This window comes from Schistocerca serialis, chromosome 1 (assembly GCF_023864345.2).
Source record: "Schistocerca serialis cubense isolate TAMUIC-IGC-003099 chromosome 1, iqSchSeri2.2, whole genome shotgun sequence".
NCBI classification, from domain to species: Eukaryota; Metazoa; Arthropoda; class Insecta; order Orthoptera; family Acrididae; genus Schistocerca; species Schistocerca serialis.
Genome location: NC_064638.1, coordinates 579798772 through 579823366, shown reverse-complemented (window position 1 = coordinate 579823366; position 24595 = coordinate 579798772). Strand labels below are relative to the sequence as shown.

General features: G+C 43.3%; 1 protein-coding gene across 1 annotated transcript in view; it reads left to right on the top strand.

Annotated features, from left to right (window-relative positions):
* Window positions 1–24595, top strand: part of LOC126417141 (dipeptidyl peptidase 1-like) — a 138565-nt gene that overhangs the window by 80060 nt on the left and 33910 nt on the right. Inside the window, exons 2-4 of the mRNA XM_050085074.1 lie at window positions 3827–4006; window positions 20070–20221; window positions 20302–20454. Coding sequence (XP_049941031.1) covers window positions 3827–4006; window positions 20070–20221; window positions 20302–20454 — 485 coding nt within the window. The remainder of the gene's footprint in view (window positions 1–3826; window positions 4007–20069; window positions 20222–20301; window positions 20455–24595) is intronic.

Here is a 24595-nt window from a genome sequence, read left to right as displayed (position 1 = left end):
TGTGCGTCTGTCAATTTGGCATGTTTGTTTCGTTGTTTCTGCAAAAGTGTTCTAACTCGTTTTGTGAACCAAGGAGGATCAGCTCCGTCGTTTGTTAATTTATTTGTTATAAATCTCTCAACTGCTGCCTATACTATTTCTTTCACTTCAAGCCTCGTCTGGTCTACTCTTCTATTATTAATTTGGAATGAGTGGAGACTGTCTCTCAGAAGGCGTCAAATGAATTTTTATCTGCTTTTTTGAATAGATAAATTGCACTTCGTTAATATTCCTTCTATGAGTCTGATCCCGGCATTTGATTTTAGTACAATTAATTTTATATGATTATTCTACTTGGGTTGATTTGGGCGGTCATTCGTAGGTATTTTACAGTTTTCAATGTTTGCAGTGATATATCACTAGAAATATTTTCGAACGTAAAAGAATCTTACGTTGCAAGTCAACTGTATCTCCATTCAAAAAGAGTGTTTCCTCTGCAGGATATCCTGCATTTCGTTGCAGTTTTCTGTCATCACGACTTCTCTGTATAGAACAGCACGATCCACGAATAAACATTTTGTACGTATAGTCAATAGTAACGGTCCTGTAACACTCCTTTGCGGTACTCCCCAAGTTAGTTTTACATCCGAGAATTAAGCTCCAATGAGAACGACATGTTGAGTTCTATCTGATACGAAGTTCTGAATCCATTTGATCTCGTATTTTGTTCACTCGACATCGATTCTGAATTGTGTCGAAGCGTTGCGGAAAAAAAGGAATACAACATACTGGACGCCAGGGCCCCCTGGATCTCCTAATTGGAATGTGAGCTGTGCGGTACCTGCACACTGCATTTCTGTCAGGTATGCTTGACTCACGTCAGTCTGGGCTAATAGTTCGGTTCTCTAGTTGTCTGCGTGGGCACAGAGGGCAGTCCTCAACAATTTTTAAGCTGTATATATCTCCAGATGATAGGAACATCCACACAATATGTTCCTAAGTGAGGTTGGTAGTGGTCCATGACAGGTTGTAACACTTTTTTTTGGGTCATCAGTCCTCTGACTGGTTTGATGCAGCCAGCCATGAATTCCTCTCCTGCTAAACTCTTCATCCCATAGTAGCACTTACAACCTACGTCCTCTATTATTTACAGGATGTACTCCTGTCTTCCTCTACAGTTTTTGCTTTCTACAGCTCCCTCTAGTACTATGGAAGTCATCCCTCATGTCTTAACAGATGTCCCATCATACTGTCCCTTCTCCTCGTCAGTGTTTTCGACATATTCGTTTCCTCTCCGATTCTGCACAGAACCTCCTCATTCCTTTCCATATCAGTCCACCTAATGCATCGATTCTCTTCCTTTCTGGTTGTCCCACAGTCCATGTTTCACTACCATACAAAGCTGTAGTCCAGACGTACGTTCTCCGAAATTTTTCCTCAAATTAAGACCGATATTAGTAGACTACTCTTGGTCAGGAATGCCCTTTTTGCCGTTGCTAGTCTGCTTTGGATGTCCTCCTTGCTCCATCCGTCACTCGTTATTTTACTGCCTAGGTCGCACCTAGCAGTATCTTGTCTGCCTAGGTATCTACTGTCAGTTGCAAGGTGAGGTGAAGAAGTTGGCTTGACCATCCAAGCTGTAAATGTTCCCTACTTTTAAAATAAGAAGTGATGCATTGCATAGGGTGAGCACGGAGGATGGTAACAATTGTTACTGAAACGAATTAGTTGTTTCGTTTTTCAGTTATTTTACTGTAATGCCTCCATGTCAGCTCAAGTACGTACTGGCCGATTAAAGATTTGAAACGGAACGTGAGGCAGGCTTGGTGGACATGTAACGTGTCGTTAAGTTTCGATGGAACTTACATCAATTACAAAAATCATACAGGCTGCGACATTGTATGTGACACATGGCACTTCCCGATCTCTCCCAATATCACTATTGTACTGGCTGAAAATCGTGACTGTATATCTGTGCCTGACTGTGGGGTAGGACTGCGACAAAAATTTTCGATCGTGATGGCTATCGAAATTCAGCGTCAGATCTGTATAATATCTTGGTTGCTGTCAATGTGCAAGTCACTGTGACTTCGTTAGCGGCAGTAATTTTACAATTCTATCGATGGGCCCATGACAAATGCTGCGGGGGGGACCATTTGTCATCGGAGTCGATCTCGTGGTTAACGGTTGGAATCTCATCATGAAGAACTGTCCTGTAAGGGATGTCGAACTCAGCTGTCATTTCTCGTGATATTCCGATTGTGGAACTGACTGCACGGAATGTAATAGTGCCGCAGGCCCGGACACTATTGTATGCAGGGTGGCAATCTGAGAATGCTGTGTAGGACGTTGACGTTGGGTGCATATTACCAGCTGCTCGACGTCGAAGAATCAGAAATTCTTCGAATAACGACAGAGTTCTTTATTTAAAAAGATGGTCGTAAAGTATCTGAAGACGATGACTCGTCACTGGGCATGGTGCCCATGGAGCGGTGGATGCCTTAGCAATGATCAGATTGCGTGCTCTGCCTGCACCAGTCGAGGACGCGAGGGCAGCAGAACGGAGGCTCAACAAAGCAGCGGTGGCATACGCGCCTTGCTGCCGTCTGGCTTGCAGATACGGGTCTCACGAGTAATACGGGCCACATAACGAACTTGTGATGTCACATTGGTTGTCTTGCTCAACATACATCATGGACGATCGGCTCCGTTCAGGATCCACAAGTTATCAATACGTCAATGAGACTGTACCCATGAAAGTCCTTAACGCTGTCCTGTGTTATCACGCATTTGTATGTTTTTAAACGTGCAGTTACGAATTGCTAATCTGATCTGAAATGGTAACTGCCTCCCCAACAGAGACTCCGCCAGAACTCTTATAACCTGTGTTATGCCTCAGGGTCTGTATATATCCCATAGTAGGCATACGTGTAGCACAGCCCTGCAGTACCTGTAGTGGGCTAGGCGCGAGGTTCGTGTGCTGATACTGAACCTATGCCACATGTAGACGTCCAAAAACCTTAAGGTGGACCCCCTTCTTGATGGCTGCTGCTCAAGTCCCAGTAGCAGCAGGTCTAGCACTGGCCAGTAGGCCAGTAGTTGGTGGATGATGTGGCTCGACTTAGATAAAGCTGAGTGATCCATACGGGACGGTTGTCTATCTTGGAGTAGGCCTCAGTGCAGACAACAGTCGGAGACGAGATACTGCTAGGTGCGAGCGACCAGTACTAGTACTCAGTTGGTCTGATTTTTATGACATTTATTGATTCTATTTTGATCACGTAGTCAACCAAGGGGAAGCAGCGCTGGTCCCTGGCTTGGGCTAATTCGAGCCACCACTGCGGTGGCCAGGCCCTTGGTCTGTGAAATAGCAACAAAATTCCAGCCTTGGCAGAATGATCTTGTAGCTAGCCTGCCTTGCCATAGGTTTTGAAGTCTGGCTGTAGAGGTATTGGAACAGCAGGAACAACAGCAACACAATTTTCAGTGCACGTGTTGTGCTGATCCTCAATACCACACTAATGCTTATTGACGAAATTACAATCACGTGGGTTTATCAGACAAGTTTAGAAACTAGTCTGAAGATTTATTACTAGGAATGACTCTGAATGTTATCTTGGTTGGAGCGTCATTGTTCCGGTATGGACCGCTAATGCGGGTTTAGACTGATTTACAGCGCATACACTGACATTTGACAAACATTCTTCTTGCACTTCTTACGCGAATAGAACTGAAAGAGACCATAATGTGTAGTATATAGGAAATCTGAAAGGAGAGAGGTGGGTATAACTAGATCCACTTAATACTTTGTTGATGTATAGTATCTCACATTTAATTTTGGCTGCAGGAGTTGAGACAGCAGCCATGTTTACATCCCCGTGCGTGTCGGTGGTGGTGGCAGCCCTGCTGTTGGTGGGCGTTACAGCAGACACTCCAGCGAGTTGCCTGTACAGTGACGTGCAGGGCAGCTGGACTTTCTACGAAGGCGAGAGGAATCTCGACAATACCGCCACCTGCGACTCGTTTGGTAAGTAGCTGAACAGAAAGTTTCTAGCAAAACGATGTTATCGATTTGTTCTTGTCCTGTAAATAAATTCACAATTAACTGCTGTAAATATAGTCAGCATCTATAACAAATATTAACATACCATGTAACAAGAAATGGCAAATTAGTTGTAGTAATAGTACACACATCAAAAAAGTTTTGTATCACCCTAGTTCCTGGAACTCCTGAAGATAGACGTTGACTGTGGATATCCTATCACAGACACAGTCCCTTTGACTGTTCAGAGATGTCACTAAACCCGCCCAAAGATGTAAACAACCATACATGAGCAGTGCCTATTAGGCGGAGGGGTCCGACAGCCAATCAGTTCCAATCATTCCACCAGGAAGGAGGTACACGGCTCGTGTTGTCTGTAGTTCAACCATGCCTAGACGGTCAATTCCGCGGTTCGATCGCGTCCGTATGTTACTTTGTGCCAGGAAGGGCTATCAACAATCAAATTATCCAGGCGTCTCGGAGTGAACCAAATCGATTTTGTTCAGACATGGACGAGATACAGAGAGACAGGAACTGTCGATGACGTGCCTCGCTCAGGCCGCCCAAGGGCTACTACTGCAGTGGATGACCGCTACCTGCGGGTTGTGGCTAAGAGGAACCCTGACAGCAACGTCACCATGTTGAATAATGCTTTTCGTGCAACCACACGACGTCGTGTTACGACTCAAGCTATGCGCAATAGGCTGCATGATGCGCAACTTCACTCCCAACATCCATGGCGAGGTCAATCTTTGCAACCACGACACCATGTAGCGAGGTATAGATGGGTCCAACAACATGCCGAATGAACCGCTCAGGATTGACATCACGTTCTCTTCACCGATGAGTGTCGAATATGCCTTCAACCAGACAATCGTCGGAGACGTGTTTGGAGGCAACCCGGTCAGGCTGAACGCCTTAGACACACTGTCCAGCGTGGAGGTTCGCTGCTGTTTTGGGGTGGTATTATGCAGGACCAACTCACGCCTGTGGTGGTCATGGAAGGCACTGCAACGGCTGCACGATACGTGAGTGCCATCCTCCGACCGATAGTCCGTCATATCGGCAGCATATTGGCGAGGCATTCGTCTTCATGGACGGCAATTCACGCCCCATCGTGCACATTTTGTGAATGACTTCATTTAGGATAACGACATCGCTCGACTAGAGTGGCCAGTATGTTCTCCAGACATGAACCCTATCGAAAATGCCTGGGATAAATTGTAAAGGGCTGTTTATGGACGAAGTGACCCACCAGCCACTCTGAGGTATATACGCCGAATCGCCGCTGAGGAGTGGGACAATCTGGACCAACAGTGCCTTGATGAACTTGTGGATAGTATGCCACGACGAATACAGAAACGAACCAATGCAAGAGGACGTGCTACTTGGTATTAGAGGTACCGTTGTGTACAGCAATCTGGACCACCACTTCTGAAGGTCTCGCTGTGTGGTGGTACAACATGCAATGTGTGGTTTTCATGAGCAGAAATGATGTTTATGTTGATCTCTATTCCAGTTTTCTGTACAGGTTCCGGAATTCTCGGAACCGAGGTGATGCAAAACTTTATTTGATCTGTGTATATTTAATACGAGCGCTTTATTTCTATGTGGGTTGAGATATATTCCATCAAAACTTCTCGCCGAAATTGCTAGTTGCTACGCTTCTGGGCTTGCATCCGAGGTAAAGGTACTGGTATAGAAACTAGACTGCAGTTAGAGTTGAGAGAGACGAAAAAGGTTACGAAGTAGTCAAAAAGGGAGTGAGAGATGGACATAGCCTGTCCCCAGTGTTATCAAATAAGTACAATGAGCAGGAAGTAAATGAAACCAAGGATAAATTCGGAAAATGAATTTACATTCAGGAAGGAAAGATACAAACTTCCATGTTTTCCAACGAAATTGTGATATATGTCAAAGGTGGCATAGGACTTGGAAGAGCAGTGGAACGGAATGGTTAGTGTCTTGAAAAGAGATTCTTAGTTGACAAAAGTAAAACAAGGGTAATAGAACGCAATCGAATTAAGATAATGCTGAATGATTCGGACTAGGAAATGAGACATGGGAAGTACTAGTCGAGTTTAGCTGTTTGGACAGCAAAGTAAGTGGAGATGCCCAAAGTACAGAGTGTATAACATGCAGACTGACAACATAATAAAAGCTTTCATTAATATCGAATGACCTACTGCGGAAAACTCAGGGGAAGGAAAACCCAAGGTGTACCAAAAGTCAGCGAAGGCGAGATAAGGGACAAAAGAGGAAGAAAGGGAGACACATGAAGAAAGGGAGGCATGATGCTCCATCTAGGGAGCAGCAAGAAGAACCCAAAATCAGAATACAATGAGGGGACATACAGCCCCATCCCCCTCCACTTACCAGAGGTACCCAACTCAGAAATTGCCTAGGAAAGACTGCCAACACGGCAGGACAAGAGAAGCACAGATAGACATAAGACGAGCAAGTCAAACAGACCACATGAGAGGGGGGGGGGGGGGGGGAGGGGGAAGAGCAGGTAGGGTTAGGGGCAGGGTGGGCCACCAAGCCGAGACAGCTGCTGCCCAGTCTGGGCAGAGGAGGCAACGCAATGCTGTGTCAACCCCTCAGTGTGCCGAGAAGGTTAAGTGGCCATCCCCTAAAGGGAGTGGTAAAAGCCCCCTTTATGAAGACTCCCGCAATGGGCCGATAAGGTTAATTTCCCTTCCTTAAAAGGAGTGGTAAAAGCCCCCTTTATGAACAAAATGCAAAACTAAGTCTGCTGCAGAAGCATCGTCTCCTAATACCAGGGGTAGCGAGTGAGGGAGGTTGAGAGTCCACCGCAGGGCTGCCAGGCTGGCACAGTCCAGCAAAATGTGAACCACTGTGAAATGAGAACCACAACATCAGTGGACTGGGTCCTCATGGCAAAGGAGATGACCATGAATCTGCCAAGTATGGCCAATGCGGAGCAGGCAAAGGATGGTAGAGTCCTTGCAAGCGCCCTGCATGGAGGACCTTGTAGATTTGTCGTCTCCTTTATTGCATGTAGTTTATTTGGTGAAGTCAAAGTGAGCTATTCCTTATTCCAGTACCCTAAAGTTTGAATACTGATTTGAAGAGTCAGCTTACTGGTAGCCAGTTTGGCCAGGCTATCAATCCCCAGTATCCCGACGTGGTCAAGAACTTGACGACGGTCACTGAGCGTCCACATTGTTCAAGGGCATACAGGGAATCCTGGATAGCAATGACCAAGGGATGGCGAGGGTTACACTGGTCAAGAGCTTGCAGACTGCACAAGGAGTCGCTAGAGATGAGAAAGGACTAACTGGTGAAGGAACTGACCACGGAAGTCCACGATCTGGTTTCGAGTTCGAGTCCGACATAAAGTTGTAATCTGTCAGCGAGTTTTATAACAGTTTACTCTCTGCTATTGAACAAATATTCTCTGCGAAAACAACTCCGTCTGAACATTAATTGATCCATTTCTTCCTGGTTTGGTAGTCCATCGATGGACACATAGCCGTGGATATTTGAAAGTAGGAGACAAGTACGGCTAGACTGAAGATAAGGGAAGGAAAGAAGTTTAACGTTTAACTTTCTGTCGATGACCAGGACTTTTGAGACGGAGCACATGCTCTGGTTGGACAAGCGGCCTGAAGGAAATCGATCGTGTCTCCAAAGAAACAATCCCGGAATTTGCTTTAAACGATTTAGGGACTACAGAAAAACTAAATCCGGACGGCCTAGACGGGTATTTGGACTTCACGTTTCAGATATGAGGTGCACCATGTTTTTTTTTTATTGTGAGTCAATAGTCTTCTGACTGCTTTGGTGCTACCCGCCACGAATTCCTCTGCTGTGCCTAACTTTTCGGCCCCGTTGTAGCACTTGCAATCTCTCTCCTCTATTACTGGCTGGATGAATTCCAATCTCTGTCTTCCTCTGCAGTTTTTACCCTCTGCAGCTCCCTGTAGTTCCATGGAAGTTAATCCCTGTTATCTTAACATACTCTATCGTCCTGTTCCTTCTTCTAGTCACTGTTTTCTACACATTCCGTTCCTGCCGATTCTGCGGAGAACCTTCTTATTTCTTACCTCCTCGATCTAACTATTTTTTAACATTCTTGAGTAGCATCACATCTCAAATGCTTCGATTCATTTCTGTTCCGGTTTTTCCACAGTCCATATTTCACCAGCATACAATGATGTGCTCTAAAAGTGCATTCTAAGAAATCTCAGCGTTGCTGCCTCTGGATCACGGGGTCCCGGGTTCGATTCCCGGTCGGCTTGGGGATTTTCTCTGCCCGGGGACATCAATCAGTCAGGAAATCTCTTTCTCAAATTAATATCTATGTTTGATATCAGTGGATTTCCCTTGGCCAGGAATGCCCTTTTTTCCAGTGTTAGTCTGCGTCTGATGTCCTTCTTGCTCCGTCTATCGTAGGTCATTTTGCTTTCTAGGTGGCAAAATTCCTTAATTTCGTGTATTTCCTGATCACGAATTCTGATGTTAAGCTTCTCGGTATTCTCATTTCTTCTACTTCTCATCATTTTCTCCTTTCTTCTATTTACTCTCAATCCATATTCTATACTCATTACACTGTTAATTCCATTCAATACATGCCGTAATGCTTCTTGACTTTCACTTAGGATAGTAATGTCATCAGCGAAATTTATTACCGATATCTTTTGACCTTGAATTTTAATCCCCATCTTGAAACTTTCTTTTATTTCCGTCATTGCATCTTCGATGTGTACATTGTACAGTAGGGACGAAAAACTTCCTCCCTGTCTTAACCCTTTTGGATTCGAGCAGTTCCTCCTTGGTTTTCCACTGCTATTCAAATGGTTCAAATGGCTCTGAGCACTATGGGACTTAACTTCTGAGGTGATCAGTCCCCTAGAACTAAGAACTACTTAAACCTAACTAACCTAAGGACATCAAACATATCCCTGCCCGAGGCAGGATTCGAACCTGCGACCGTAGCGGTCCACTCTTATTGTTTCCTCTTGGTTCGTGTACATGTTGCATATTACCCATCATTCCCTGCAGCTTACTCCAACTTTTCCGAGAATTGCGAACGTCTAGCACCACTTTACACTGTCGAACGCGTTTTCAAGGTCGAGAAATCCTATGAAAGTCCGTGTTGCTACAAACAAGCCTGACATAATCGACGGCGTCAGTGTACAGAGATTAGTGACCATGATGTCGTCATAGCAGCTTTGGTTAGTAAATTTGACAGGTCAATCAAGAAGGCTACGAGAGTATTTTTGCTGGAAAGAGCAGCTAGACAGTTGCTAGCATCCCAATTACGCAATGAACTGACGTCATTTAGTTCCAATACGATGGACGTAGAGGAACTAGAGGCAAAAATTTAACGAAGTGCAAATCATACTGTGCCGAGTAATTGGATTAAGGACGAAAAACACCCACCTTGGTTTAACAGCGAAATTCGAAAAATGCTGTCGCACTCGCGGTTCAAAAGAGAACGCGCAAATGACAACAGGCTAAAGTTAATAGAAATTCTTGCCTTTGTAAAAAGGTCGATGGGCGAAGCTTACAACAACTACCTCGTCATACTTTAGCAACAGATCTTGCCGAGAACCCGAGAAAATTCTGGTCCTACGTAAAATCGCTACGTGGGTCTAAGGCTTCCATCCAATCACCCGTGACCAGACTGTTGTGGCAGAAGGAGATAGCAAAGACGAAGTTCTCAATTTCGCATATTGAGAAGTCGTTGACGCGGGAGAATGGTACAAACATACCGTCGTTTGTCCATCGCACAGACTCCACTATGGAGGACATAGTAATAAGCATCTCTGGAGGAGAGAAACAACAGAGTTTTATGCAGAACAGTTGTCAGGTCTTGATGGAATCCCAGTTTGGCGTTACGTAGAGTACTCCACAGAATAGGTCCGTCACTTAGCTTGCATATATCGCGAATCTCTCGGCCAACGCAAAGCCCCATGCGACTGGAAAAAAGCGCAGACGACTCCTCTGTATGAGAAGGGTAAAAGAATGGACCCTCAAAATTATAGACCAGTATCTTCAAGACCGGTTTTCTGCAAAATCCTTGAACATATTCTCAGTCGAATATCATAAATTTCCTTGTCCACAAATGAGCACGGTTTTAGAAAGCATCGATCGTGGGAAACTCAGCTTGCCTTTTTCTCACGAGATCATGCGAACCATGTATGAAGGCAACAGTGGGATTCCATATTCCTAGATATCCGTAAAGCATTAGGCACGGTGCCACACTGCCGACAGTTACCGAAGGTACAAGCGTCGGGCTAGGTTCCCAGGTATGTGAAATACTCGAAGTCTTCTTAAGTAACAGAACCCAGTGTGTTGTCTTCGACGACGAGTGTTCATCATATACAAGGGAATCGACAGGAGTGCTCAGGGGAAGATATTTTCTGTATGTATAAATGACCTGGCAGACAGGGTAAGTAGCAGCGTGCGGTAGTATGCTGATGATGCTGTGGTATATGGGAAGGTGTCGTCGTTGAGTGACTGTAGGAGGATACAAGACGACTTAGACAAAATTTCCTGTTGGTGTGATGAATGGCAGCTAGCTATAAATGAAGAAACATGCAAATTAATGCAGATTAGTGGGAAAAACAGACCCGTGATCTTCGGCTACAGCATTGGCAGTGTGCTGTTTTACACAGTCACGTCGATTAAATACATAGGCGTAACGTTACAAAACAAGATGAAATGGAATGAGCTCGCAAGGATTGTAGCAGGGAAGAAGAATGGTCGACTTTGGTTTATTGGGAGAATTTTGGGGAAGTATGGTTCATCTGTTGACTGGAGTACTCTCTTTCAAATTCTGAAGGTGGCAGGGGTAAAATGCAGGGAACGAAAGGCTATTTACAATTTATACAGAAACCAGATGGCATTTATAAGAGTCGAGGGGCATGAAAGGGAAGCAGTGGTTGGGAAGGGAGTGAGACAGGGTTGTAGCCTATCCCCGATGTTATTCAATCTGTATATTGAGCAAGCAGTGAAGGAAACAAAGGAAAAATTCGGAGTAGGAATTAAAATCCATGGAGAAGAAATAAAAACTTTGAGATTCGCCGATGACATTGTAATTCTGTCAGAGACAGTTAAAGGACCTGGAAGAGCAGTTGAACGGAATGGACAGTGTCTTGAAAGGAGGATATAAGATGAACATCAACAAGAGCAAAACGAGGATAATGGAATGTAGTCGAATTAAATCGGGTAATGCTACGGGTATTAGATTAGGAAATGAGACGTTTAAGGTAGTAAATGAGTTTTGCTAATTGGCAAGCAAAATAACTGATGATGGTCGAAGTAGAGACGATATAAAATGTAGAGTGGCAATAGCAAGGAAAGCGTTTCTGAAGAAGAGAAATTTGTCAACGTCGAGTATAGATTTAAGTGTCAGGAAGTCGTTTCTGAAAGTATTTGTATGGTGTGTAACCTTGTATGCAAGTGAAACGTGGACGATAAATAGTTCAGACAAAAAGAGAATAGAAGCTTTCGAAATGTGGTGTTACAGAAGAATGCTGAAGATTAGATGGGTAGATCACATAACTAATGAGGAGGTATTGAATAGAATTGGAGAGAAGAGGAGTTTGTGGCACACCTTGACTAGAAGAAGGGATCGGTTGGTAGGGCATATTCTGAGGCATCAAGAGCTCACCAACTTAGTATTGGAGGGAAGCGTAGAGGGTAAAAATCGTAGAGGGAGACCAAGAGATGACTACGCTAAACAGATTCAGAAGGATGTAGGTTGCAGTAGGTACTGGGAGGTGAAGAGGCTTGCACAGGATAGAGTAGCATGCGGAGCTGCATCAAACCAGTCTCTGGACTGAAGACCACAACAACAACATGGTTCATCTGAAAATGAGATCGCATATAGGACGCTAGAGCGACACATTGTCGAGTAGTACTCGAGTGTTTAGTTTAAAAGAAGACATTGAAGTAATTCAAGACGGGCTGCTAGATTTGTTACCGATAGGTTCTAACAACACTCAAGTATTATAGAGGTGCCTCGGGAACTCAAATGGGAACCACTGGAGGGAAGGTGACGATCTTTTCGAGGATTACTATTCAGAAAATTTGGAGAACCGATATTTGACGCTCACTACAGAACTATTCTACTGCCACCAACGTGCATTTCGCGTAAGCAACATGAAGATAAGATTTCAGAGATTAGGGCTCTTATGGAGGCACATACAGGGTGGTCCATTGATCGTGACCGGGCCAAATATATCACAAAATAAGCATCAAACGAAAAAACTACAAAGAAAGAAACTTGTCTAGCTTGAAGGGGGAAACCAGATGGCGCTATGGTTGTCCCGCTAGATGGCGCTGCCATAGGTCAAACGGACATCAACAGCGTTTTTTAAATAGGAACCCCCGTTTTTTATTACACATTCGTGTAGTACGTAAAGAAATATGAATGTTTTAGTTGGACCACTTTTTTCCTTTGTGATAAATGGCGCTGTACTAGTCACAAACAAACAATTTTAGACCTACAGTTGGTAACAGGTAGGTTTTTTAAATTAAAATACAGTACGTCGGTACGTTTGAACTTACCTCCACCCTCACCTACCTTGACCTCAGCATTGACCGTCACCTCACCTGGATCCCTCATCTCCGCTCCATCCAATCCAAAGCCCACAACCGCCTCCGACTCCTCAAACTCCTCTCTGGCCGGACATGGGGGTTGCACCCCTCTACCATCCTCCACACCTACAAATCCTTAATCCGTCCCATCCCATGTTATGCCAGTCCTGCCTGGATATCTGCCCCCCCCCCCCAAATTCTATAAGTCCCTCCAGATCCTTGAGCGTCATGCACTCCGCCTCGCCTTCCGTATTCGCCTCCCGTCCCCCACGCGGATCCTCTATGATCTCATTCCTTTCCCCCATCTGCTCCTATTCCTCGAACATATCCACATCCTCTACACCTCCCACCGTCTTGAACCCCTCACCCCCTGTTTGCTCCTCTCCTCTCTGATCCCCGCCCCCTGCCACATCTTCACCATTGTGTCCCCCCTACCCTCAATCTCTACACCCTACATCTCCTTTCCCAAGGTGGCTTCCATCAACTCCCCCTCCTGGATGATGCCCTCTCTCCCTCTATTTATCCCTCATATCAACTCTGATCCTCACTCCCCCTCCTTTCCTCTGTCCTTTTCCCGGGCTCCCTCTCCCCCCTTCCATCCTCTTTCTTTCACACCTCCCCTCTTTTTGCCCCCTTCTCTCACCCGAGTCCTTTTACAGTTCCCTCCTCTGCCTCCTCTCATTCCGTCTCGCGTCTGCCCTTCTCCCCCTTTATTAGTCCTCTCCCTCCTTGGTTCCCCCTCCTTTTCGTTTTTTCCTCTCCTCCCTCCTTGTTTTTCCCCCTACTCCTGGTCCCCCCCCCCCATCTGCCTTGGATCGGGAGTGCCATCTTTGTGCCGCCTTTTTCGTGCAGTGTTTTACAGTGATTTTTTCCAGTGCGTGCTCTGTGTTGTGTCTTTTGGGAAGTGTAGCGAACAGCCATATACTGTCGCTGGGTGTGCTTTTTTTTGCGAACAGAAACCAGACTGTCGCCATGTTTTTTAATTGTGTGTCTACTATGTTACTTGTCTTATTCCAGTGTATTTTATCAACATTGCCATCCCCTTTTGCTTTCTGTTTTAACTTTCCGCATTTTTACGCCATTTTCCACTTTAAATCACCATTTTATCGCCTGTTTTTTCTTGTTTCTTTCTTCTTCCTTTTTTTCTTTTTTTTTTTTTTTTTTTTTTTTTAAGAAAGGTCTGTAGGCTGTAGAGCAGCGTAGTAAGCTGCTGCCAGCCCGCCCCCTTCGGAGGGAATTGAAAATCAATAAAGAAAAAAAAATACGTTTGAACATTTTATTACGGTTGTTCCAATGTGATACATGTACCTTTGTGAACATATCATTTCTGAGAACACATAGTGTTACAGCGTGATTATCTGTAAATAGCACATAAATGCAATAAATGCTCAAAATGATGTCCGTCAACCTCAGTGCATTTGGCAATACGTGTAAAGACTTTCCTCTCAGCAGCGAGTAGTTCGCACATGCATTGGCAATGCGCTGACGCATGTTGTAAGGCGTTGTCGGAGGATCACGATAGCAAATATCCTTCAACTTTCCCCACAGAAAGAAATCCGGGGACGTCAGATCCGGTGAAGGTGCGGGCCATGGTATGGTGCTTCTACGACCAATCCACCTGTCATGAAATATGCTGTTCAATACCGCTTCAACCGCACGCGAGATATGTGCCGGACATCCATCATGCTGGAAGTACATCGCCATTCTGTCATGCAGTGAAACATCTTTTAGCAACATCGGTAGAACATTACGTAGGAAATCAGCATACACTGCACCATTTAGATTGCCATCGATAAAATAGCCGCCAATTATCCTTCCTCTCATAATGCTGCAACATACATTAACCCGCAAAGGTCGCTGATGTTCCACTTGTCGCAGCCATTGTGGATTTTCTGTTGCCCAATAGTGCATATTATGCCCATTTACGTTACCGCTGTTGGTGAATAACGCTTCCTCGCTAAATAGAACGCGTGCAAAAAATCTGTCATCGTCCCGTAAATTCTCTCGTGCCCAGTGGCAGAACCGTACACGACGTTCAGAGTCGTCGCCATGCAATTCCTGATGCATAGAAATATGGTACTGGTACAATCGATGTTGATGTAGCATTTTCAACACCGACATTTTTGAGATTCCCGATTCTCGCGCAATTTGTCTGCTACTGATGTGTGGATTAGCCGCGACAGCAGCTAAAACACCTACTTCTCCATCATCATTTGTTGCAGGTCGTGATTGACGTTTCACACGTGGCTAAACACTTCCTCTTTCCTTATGTAAGGTAACTATCCGGCGAACCGTCCGGTCACTTGGATGATGTCGTCCGGAATACCGAGCACCATACATATCACACGCCCGTTGGGCATTTTGGTCACAATAGCCATACATCAACACGATATCGATCTTTTCCGCAATTGGTAAACGGTCCATTTTAACACTGGTACGGGTAATGTATTACGAAGCAAATACCGTCCGCACTGGTGGAATGTTACGTGGTACCACGTAGTTATACGTTTGTGACTATTACAGCGCCATCTGTCACAAAACGAAAAAAGTGGTCGAACTAAAACATTCATATTTCTTTACGTACTACACGAATATGTAATAAAAAATGGGGGTTCCTATTTTTAAAAAAAACGCAGTTGATATCTGTTTGACCTATGGCGGCACCATCTAGCGGGACAACCATAGCGCCATCTGGTTTCACCCTTCAAGCTAGACGAGTTTCGTTCTTTGTTGTTTTTCGTTTCATGATTATTTCGTGAGATATTTGGCCCGGTCACTATCAATGGACCACCCTGTAGATAGTCGTTCTTCCCTGGTTCTACTTGGGAGTGGAACGGGAAAGGGAATGACTAGTAGTGGTACATGGTACCCTCCGCCAAGCACAATACGTTGGCTTGTGGTATACGTACGTAGATGTAGGTGTACAATGTGTGATTTTCTTCAGTCGCGCATCCATTATCAACAGCGACGTCGGAACTGCGTGTCCGGTGCCTTTACCTTAGATAAAGCAAAACTGATCGTCATCTACTGAATCCTCAGTTTTCTTTTCCATTTTTCTGTGTACTATTCTTGTCAGCAACTTGGATGCATGAATTATTAAGCACATTGTGCGATACTTCTCGCACTTCTCCGCTCTTGCTGTTTTCGGCATTGTGTGGATGATGTTCTTCCGAAAGTCTGTTGGAATATCGCCAGTCTCATACCTTCTATGCACCAATATGAATAGTTGTTTTCTTGCCACTTCCCCCAAAGATTTTAGAAATTTTGATGGAATGTTATTTGTCCCTTCGGCCTTGTTTGATCTTAAGTCTTCCAAAGTTCTTTTAAATTCTTATTCTAATACCGAATCCCCTATCTCTTTCTTATTGACTCCTGTTTCTTCTGTAACGCCATCAGACAAGTCCTGTCCCTTAGAGAGGCCCTCAATGCACCCTCTCCACCTAAGAGCTATCTCCTCTACATTTAACTGTGGGAATCCCATCTGACTCTTAATGTATTTACTATTAGTTTTAATTTCACCAAAAGTTGTTTTGACTTTTCTGTACACTGAGTCAACCATTCCAACAATCATTTCTTTTTCGATTTCGTCACACTTTTCAAGTAAAAATTTCACCTTAGCTTCCCTGCACTTCCTGTTTATATCGTTCATAAGTGTCCTGTATTTCTGTATTCCTGAATTCCCCTGAACATTTTTGTGCTTTCTTCTCTCCTCGATCAGTTGAAGTATTTCTTCTTTTACCAATGGTTTCTTCGCAGCTATCTTCCTTGTGCCTATATGCCTCTGTCCAACATTCTGATTGCTCTTTTTAGAAATGTCCCTTCCTCTTCGAATGAATTGCTTACTGAGCTATTCGTTATCGCAGTATCTATAGTCTCAGAGAACCTAAAGCTTATGTCTTCATTCCTTAGTACTTCCGTATCACACTTCTTTGCACACTGATTCTTTCTGAATTGTATCTTCATCATTAATAAATTGTGATCTGAGTCTATATCTGTTTCTGGGTACGTGTTACAATGCAGAACCTGATTTCCAAATCTTTGTTTGATTTTGATCTAATCTTATTGAAATCTTCCCACATGTCCCTGCCTTTTCCAAGTATACCTCCTTCTCTTGTGGTTCTTGAACAGAGTATTCACTATTACTAGGTTAAATTTTTTGCAGAGCTCAGTTACTGTTTCTCCTCTCTCTTTCCTACTACCAAACCAAGTCCATATTCTCGCTTAATCTTTTCTTCTACTCCTTCCCCTACAACAGCATTCCAATCCCCCGTTACCATTAGATTTTAATCTCCATTTACTTACTGAATTACCCGCTCAGTATCCTCAAATACTTTTTCTATATCTTCATCCTATGCTTGCAACGTCGGCAAGTATACCCAAACTAATGTTTTCGGTTTTGGTTTGCTTCTGACTCTGATGAGAACAATCCCATCACTGAACTGTTCGCAGTAACACACTCTCTGCCTTATCTTCTTATTCATAATGAGTCCTACTGCTATTATTCCATTTTCTGCTGCTGCTGATGTTACTTTTTCTCGTCTGACCAGAAATCCTTGTCTTTTTCCCATTTCACTTCAGTGACGCCCACTATATCCAAATCGAGCCTTAGCATTTCCATTTTCAAATTTTCTAACTTCCGTACCACGTCCAGACTTCTGTCATTCCACGGCGCAACTCGTAGAACTTTGTCCTTTCGTTGTTTATTCAGTCTTTTTCTCGTGGTCACCTCCCCTTTGGCAGACTCCTCCTGGAGATCCGAATGGGGGACGAGTCCGGAATCATTTGCCAAACGAGAGATCATACTGACACTTTTTCAATTACGGGCCACATGTCCTGAGGGTACACATCACGTGTCTTTAATGCAGTGGTTTCCATTTCCTTCTTCATCCTCATGGGCAAGAAAGTGTCCTGAACAGCTTTCCGCTCGTTGAAGCTCTTTTGCAAAACCGTTGGCTGAATGAGGGGACTTCTTATGACGTAAGCCGTCGACCGCCATTGCTGATGATTTTCATTCAAAATTTAAGCAGTGTAAAGTTGGAACCCCGGACCAAGAACGTTTTGGTTACTAATTCAAAATCGCTACTCCTAGATCGCGGTGTTTATAACTTAGACAATGTAACCTACGTAAGGACATGTCCGGAATTCAGCCTCAGTCAGGCAAAAAAGTTTGTTATATATAAGAATATTTCACTGACATACGAAAAATGTCATGTACCTTCGATTTCCTCTGGCATGTCCCTATCCGTTTCATCGATGTCAAATTTAACGATGTTTCACTTTGTATCCTAATCATTGTGCTAGGCATTCTTACATTGTTTTCTTCATGATCGAAAACTATATTCTAATGTTTCTATTCTGCGAACGTGTTTTGTGTGATTGTAGTGCAGACGAAGAGAAGTGCATCGCCGATTCACAGACGAAAATGGAAAGCGGTGCACCGTGAATTTCTTGACCGAACCCCACAAAAATTGGTACTGCAGTATTCCGTGCTTGCAGAATGTGTTGATCAATATTTCTTCCATTTTTGAGATTATATTTACAGAAAAAAGCCATTCCTACAGATGACGAATAAAGTGAATATGGCATGGCTGCTGTGTGTCCGTGTGTTTGTGTATATCGTTCAAGCTGTTTTCAGGTGGATTTCGTAACACGGTGTATCCAGAGGGCGTACATGTACAGCTCCTGTTGTCTTTCGGACTTTGAAAAAGGTTGAATCAATTGTACGATTGATACGGGAGCATTAGGCCGATAGAGAGCACAGACTAATGACTGCAGAAGGGTGGCGGCGAGATGGGCTGACGACAACAGTGTGACGAGAATAGTAGGGAGGTGTCTTTCCAGAAGGACCGCACTACGAGAAGATCGTAGGACTGTTGGACTGGCTCCGGCATTTAGACTTTTGGCAACAGCTGGTTACAGGCAAAGTGTCACTACGTACCGTTGGGAACAGACTAGTACACGCTGGTTTGAGACGTGGATCTACAATGCGTCGTTTACTGCTGACGCCATACCACAGACGACTATTTGTGGCGGTCGTATCGTCTCCACCGTGGCCGTAGACGACCTGGTGAAAGGTCCACCTTGTGGATTCGTGGTGTGGGAAGCTATTGGATATGACAACAGGACTGATGTGGTAACTGCCGAAGGGAGGTGGAATGTTGTTTGTCAAGAGTGGTAAGCCCTGTTCCTGTACCCTTTATGACCAGGGTGCCAAATGGTTGTTTCGGAAAGATAATGCACGCATGACATCATATTGCAGTTCAGACCATGAACGCCTTGGGGAATGTACGGATTGTTCACTCGCCTACCCGGTCTCCTAGAGGATGTCTGGGATGCTGTGCAAAGACGTACATTTTCATACCAGTCTCCAGCCAGCAATCTTCGTGAAATGACACGGAGTGTGTTTCAAGGATGGTGAGGAATTCCTCAAAATCCTCACGATGACATCCGAAGGCTTTTTCCTTATGTGCCACAACAAACACCATGTGATTATAATTAAAGTGGTGCTGCTTACAGAGGTCCGTTGTGGACTTCAATTGTAGCATGGCAATGAAACTTGGTAGATATTCTAATAGTTTAATGGGAACGATCTGATCTGGAAAAAAAAAATAGTTCCAATTTTGGTCACCAGGTGCAAATCTGGCGTTTTCGACGTCTCCTATGCTCATATAGAACAAACTGCGTAAGCAGCAGTTAGTAATAAAATCAACATTACGGTTTTCTAATTTGTTTGGCCTTTTTTGCCCACGTCTTATTTCTAATTCATTACGTATGAAACATTTTCGTACGTCTCTCTTGCTTTCAGAGCGCCAGATTCGCTCCTGCTGACCAAAACTAGAACTAAGTTTTTTCGTCATGAATCGGTTCCGCGTTAAGGCATTGGAATGTGTAACACGTTTCGCTACTATACGATAATTACAAGCCATATGGGACCTCTCTGAGTAGCTGCACTTTATAACTACCCAGTAAAAGAATGTATTCCTACCCGTTAGGGTATACCTGATACTGATGTTTGACATCAGTTCCAACTTCAATGAAAGTTTTATCAAGTAAATCCGTGATGTGACGAACATCTCCATAAAGTTTGATAAACATCGGACTGCTGCTCATGGTATAACACTTTATGTTCCCATCAATGTATTTCGTGCCTAAATAGCACCTAAGCACGCTTTAGGCTTTATTGTAGTACTGGCACGAGAGCGATTTAGGAATGTACACGACGAAATTTGCCGTTTGTGGAAGTTGGAATCTGGCTTAATATTTTTAGAGAAGACGGAAGCTTATAGATGTATTTTCATGTGATTCACGGTCTACAAAGACGTGGAGGTACCTCAGGGAAGCAGTTACGTTTTGTAAAAGCCTTGCATGTGGATAGATAATAATTTATGCAACTTCTACCAACTTCAATCTACTCTTGTCACAAGAAATTGTTGTGTTTCATTATTTTGAAAGAAATTTGTTTATTTGTCCAAAGATGCCGTCCAGACAGTTACGGTCGACTTGACGTATCCCAACATCGCTACTGACCAGTTTGGTAACGTGGGCACCTGGACATTGATATACAACCAGGGGTTTGAAGTGACCGTCAACGGCAGGAGCTACTTCGCATTCTCTTACTACACCTCGGTAAGATCTGATTTACGGAAGTAGGTTAGATTGTTAACGTGGGGCTAAGTATGCTCACTGCTGACATCTGATGTTTTCAGGATAATGGCACAGTAACTAGTATCTGCGACCGTACTTTCAATGGCTGGTCGCATGACGTCACGCAGAGGCACTGGTCCTGCTACTACGGTGTCAAGAACTCGCCAGTCTCCAAAAAGACCCACGAGGATCCGTTCGCAGCAAAGCCGCAACTGGTAAGATACGCTATTCTATTGCGTAATTCTACTAATTCAATCAAAACTCTATTGAAAAAGGGAATGAAGGATAGACCTGAGCGTTCTACTGACTAAGCTCTCTAGAGGGGACAGGGAGGAGGACGGAGAAGGGGGAAAGCTATGGCGTTCTTAAGGAATCCTTCCTGCTGTTGCCTCAGTTAATATAAAGTTAATACAATACGAACAATCGAATATATGTGTCAAAAATAAGATTCTGTACATTCGTTTAGCGAATTCATATCCAATGGATACTTACCCAGTAAGTATGTATGGAAGGTGGCTAACGTTCGTGCCAAAGGAACAGCAAGACATGCAGGAGCCTATAGTGTGAATACAGTATTTCTAAACCAGGAATGATTTTCTTACAGCTAAATGTTCGAAAGTACCCGCATACCTCTGTGTAATGCGGAATTGTCACGAGAGGCCAATATGAAAGGAGGCGAAGAGTATTCTATTGCAGTTAAACCAATTACAGCCCTCGGTCACAAAATTTAAGTCCTTTGATCAGGTTTCAACACTTCTATGACTGCCTTCATCAGAAATTAAATATTCAAATTGGCCTATAACATAAGTACAAAATTATGGGAAATTTTTTTTTATATAGAAGTGTAAGTACTGTTTAATTGTACAAGAAAGAAACAGTACCCACATGTCACATGCTTGAGGATCCGACTCCAGAATTACAAAAAGAAGTCAGGTCAGCTATCAATAGCGCAAAATTTCTAATCGAACCTTTTCAGAAGAAAATACTTATCCACATGAACCCTCAGCCCCAAAACTTCGGTCTCAATTTAAAATTCACAAACCTAACCATCCGATACGGCCGATTTCTAATATTATGACTAGCGCATACCATGATTTAACCAAATTTCTGCATGAAACTCTGACAAAATCATTCAAGGACAATTATTCCATCCCAAATAGTCACGCCTTAGTCCATAAAATAAAAGATTTAGAAGGCAGTTCAGATACCAAGTTGTTTTTACTAGACGTCAAAAATCTTTATACTAACGTTCCCGTACAAGAAACGCTTAGGATCGTAGAAAAAAATTTACGTCATTTCAAAAAAATCTTTCAGATGAAGAAATCACAGACTTCATGAATCTAATCACAGTCGTAGTCAAATACAACTATTTTGAATTTAATGAACAATTGTGCCAGCAATCCGACGGTGTCGCTATGGGAAATCCGTTAGCTGGTATTCTTACTGATATTTTCATTAACTCTCTAGAAGAAAGGTTTTTCAACTGTTTTTCAGCTACAGCACTAGGCATTCTCTCCTATGTCAGATACGTTGTAGATATGTTAGTCGTTTACAAGGGACTTGCTGATGGCATTGACCGTATTTTCGATCTCTTTAATGAAATTCATGAGATAATTTCTTTCACCATCGAACTCGAAAACGAGGCCCGTCAATTAAATTTTCTTGACTTGACGCTCACAGTAGAGGAAAATAAAATCTCATTCAATGTTTTTCGTAAAGAAACATACACTGACCAGATCGTACCTTCGTCCTCCATGCAACTACAAACTCATAAAAACGCTTTTTTTTCACTCTGCTATTCATAGGGCTACTTCTGTTCCACTCTCGAAAGAAAAATTCAATGAAGAGATTAATTTGCTCCAAACGGTAGCAGTTAGTAACGAATATGAACCTGGCCTAGTGGATGACATCCCTAAAAAGAAAACTGTTAAAAGAGTTACTACTCTCGGCACCTCTATCATTGAATATAACTCAAAAAACATTTTTCTATCCCATTCTCGGGGCCCATCTCGTATTAGATTCAATGCCTTTTTTCGTCGTAAATATAGCCATAACGTTGCCTTTTTTACCAATAATAATTTGAAGAGAAACTTCATTCATAAGTTAAAAACGACTCGTTACCCTTTGGAAAATTCTGGCGTCTATAAGTTTTTCTGCGACATCTGCTGTTCTTACTACATTGGAGAAACAGGGCCTGCCTTTAGAATCAGATATAAAGAACATCTTTTAAGGAAAAATGGCACTAGCACCCAAAATTTGTCTTTTGCCGACCATCTTCTGATTACAGGTCACGCGCCTAAAACTGTTCACGATATCAACATTTTGCACTCCGAGAAGAAAGGACGTAGATTAGATATTCTCGAAGAATTAGAAATTTTTAAACATCTTTCTCTACATGATAGCCTCATTCCCAATGACCAGGTATAATTACGTAATAAAATTTCTTCAACTGTATAAAGCTGTTACTTGATATTTGCTTTCGGGTTTCCTCTTGCAGTTACCGAAATGTTTTTTCAATCCAAATCAGATCATAATTTTTCGTTTATTAAATGGTTTATATTGGCTGTATTTCACGTTATATCGTTTTTCTACAGGCTGTGTATTCAGCCCCCTTTGTGTTTTCTGTAATGGTGTTTTCATCCTTTAAACTGTACTTCTAAGCTCTGATGTAGAGAAAATGTTGCCTTATCTGCTGCTGTCAAACAAAATATTACCTTTTACGTCATGCACTGAATAATGTTAATCATGATATTCGTCTGTCGTTATTTGAATGTTAAGTAGCTAGCTTGTACTTGCGGCTACTAGATGGCACTCTTGGTACCATGTTAACCTGCCCGCAGTTGCAAACGCGGGCGACTCAGTCTGTTGCTACCTGTGGATTTATATGAATGAGCAGCTCATAGTGGCGCGCCTTCCATGTATTCTTTTTTAAAATTTTGTGACTGAAGCCGTATCGCTTGATATTTATCTTATACGTGATATGTAAATACTCTTTCTTCCTTGTATTGTTAGTCATTACTTAAACTATTATATAAAAAAATTTTCCTATAATTTTGTACTTATATTATAGGCCAATTTGAATATTTAATTTCTGATGAAGGCACCCAAGAAGTGTCAAAACCTGGTCAAAAGACTTAAATTTTGTGACCGAGGGCTGTAATTGCTTTAACTGTGATTTGTAAACGGTTACTGACTACGCAGCCATGTTTAAAACTTCAAGTATTGTGTTGTCAGAAGAGATTCAATACCAACAGAATGGGTTGGCCAGCAGAGCCCAGTTGCTTCAAACATGGACTATTTAACTGGACGTCACCGGAATAAGAAATCCTTGAGTGACATTTCAATCCTTCTAAAGCTGCCCAAATCGACAGCTGGGGATGTGATTTTGAAATGGAAAGGTGAAAGAACAACCACAGAGAAACCAGTACCAGGCAGACCTCACATACTGACGAGAGGGACCATCGAGCATTGCGGAGGTGGCTGTAAAAAGTAACGTGAAGTCAGCAGAAAGGAATCAGTTGTTAATTCCAAATTGTTACCAGAAGTCCAATTGGCACAATGACCACGCGTAAGAGTTAAAACGAATGAGGTACAATATTCGAGCAGTTGCTCGTAAGCCACGCTGTACTGCAGGCATTGCTTAGTGATGCTTGAGGTGACGACAGGATCGACGCCACTGAACAGTAGGTGACAGGTATCGGGCGATTTCGAGTGATTGATAACGTTAGATCCTGTGGCTATCCGATGGAAGGGTTTGGGTTTGGCGAATGCCTGGAGAACCTTACCTGCCTTCGTGAGTAATGCCAACAATGAAGTACGGAGAAGGTGGTGTAACGGTATGGAGGTGCTTCTCGTGTTTATGATGTTGCCTCCTGTTGCCCTTAAGAAAATGCTAAATGGGGGAGGATATGAACACATTTTGTAGCATCGCTTACTGCGTAGAGTAGACGAACAGTTCGGGGACAAAGAATGTTTGAAACTTCATGACAATGCATCCTCTCATTCCTGAAATGGATGTCCTGTTCATAGTCCCGATATGAACCCAATGGATCGTCACTGGGATGAGCTGGAACATCACTTTCTCCCCAGACCCCAGCATCCGACACTTCGTTGAAAGTGTCCCCTGCAAAGCTCAAACCGTCATAAAGGTGAAGAGCGTATACACTCCTTATTTATGCCCACTAATAGCGTTTGGATAGCTTTGATCGGATAGTGTTTATCAAGAAATTTGGTACGTACTGTGCCTCATTTGGCATCTTCCCTCAGACTACTATAGAATCAGAGTTATACCCTTTGAGGCCTAGAAAGGAGTTAAAGTATCCTCAATTCACTTTATGCAGAGAGTGAGATGGTGAA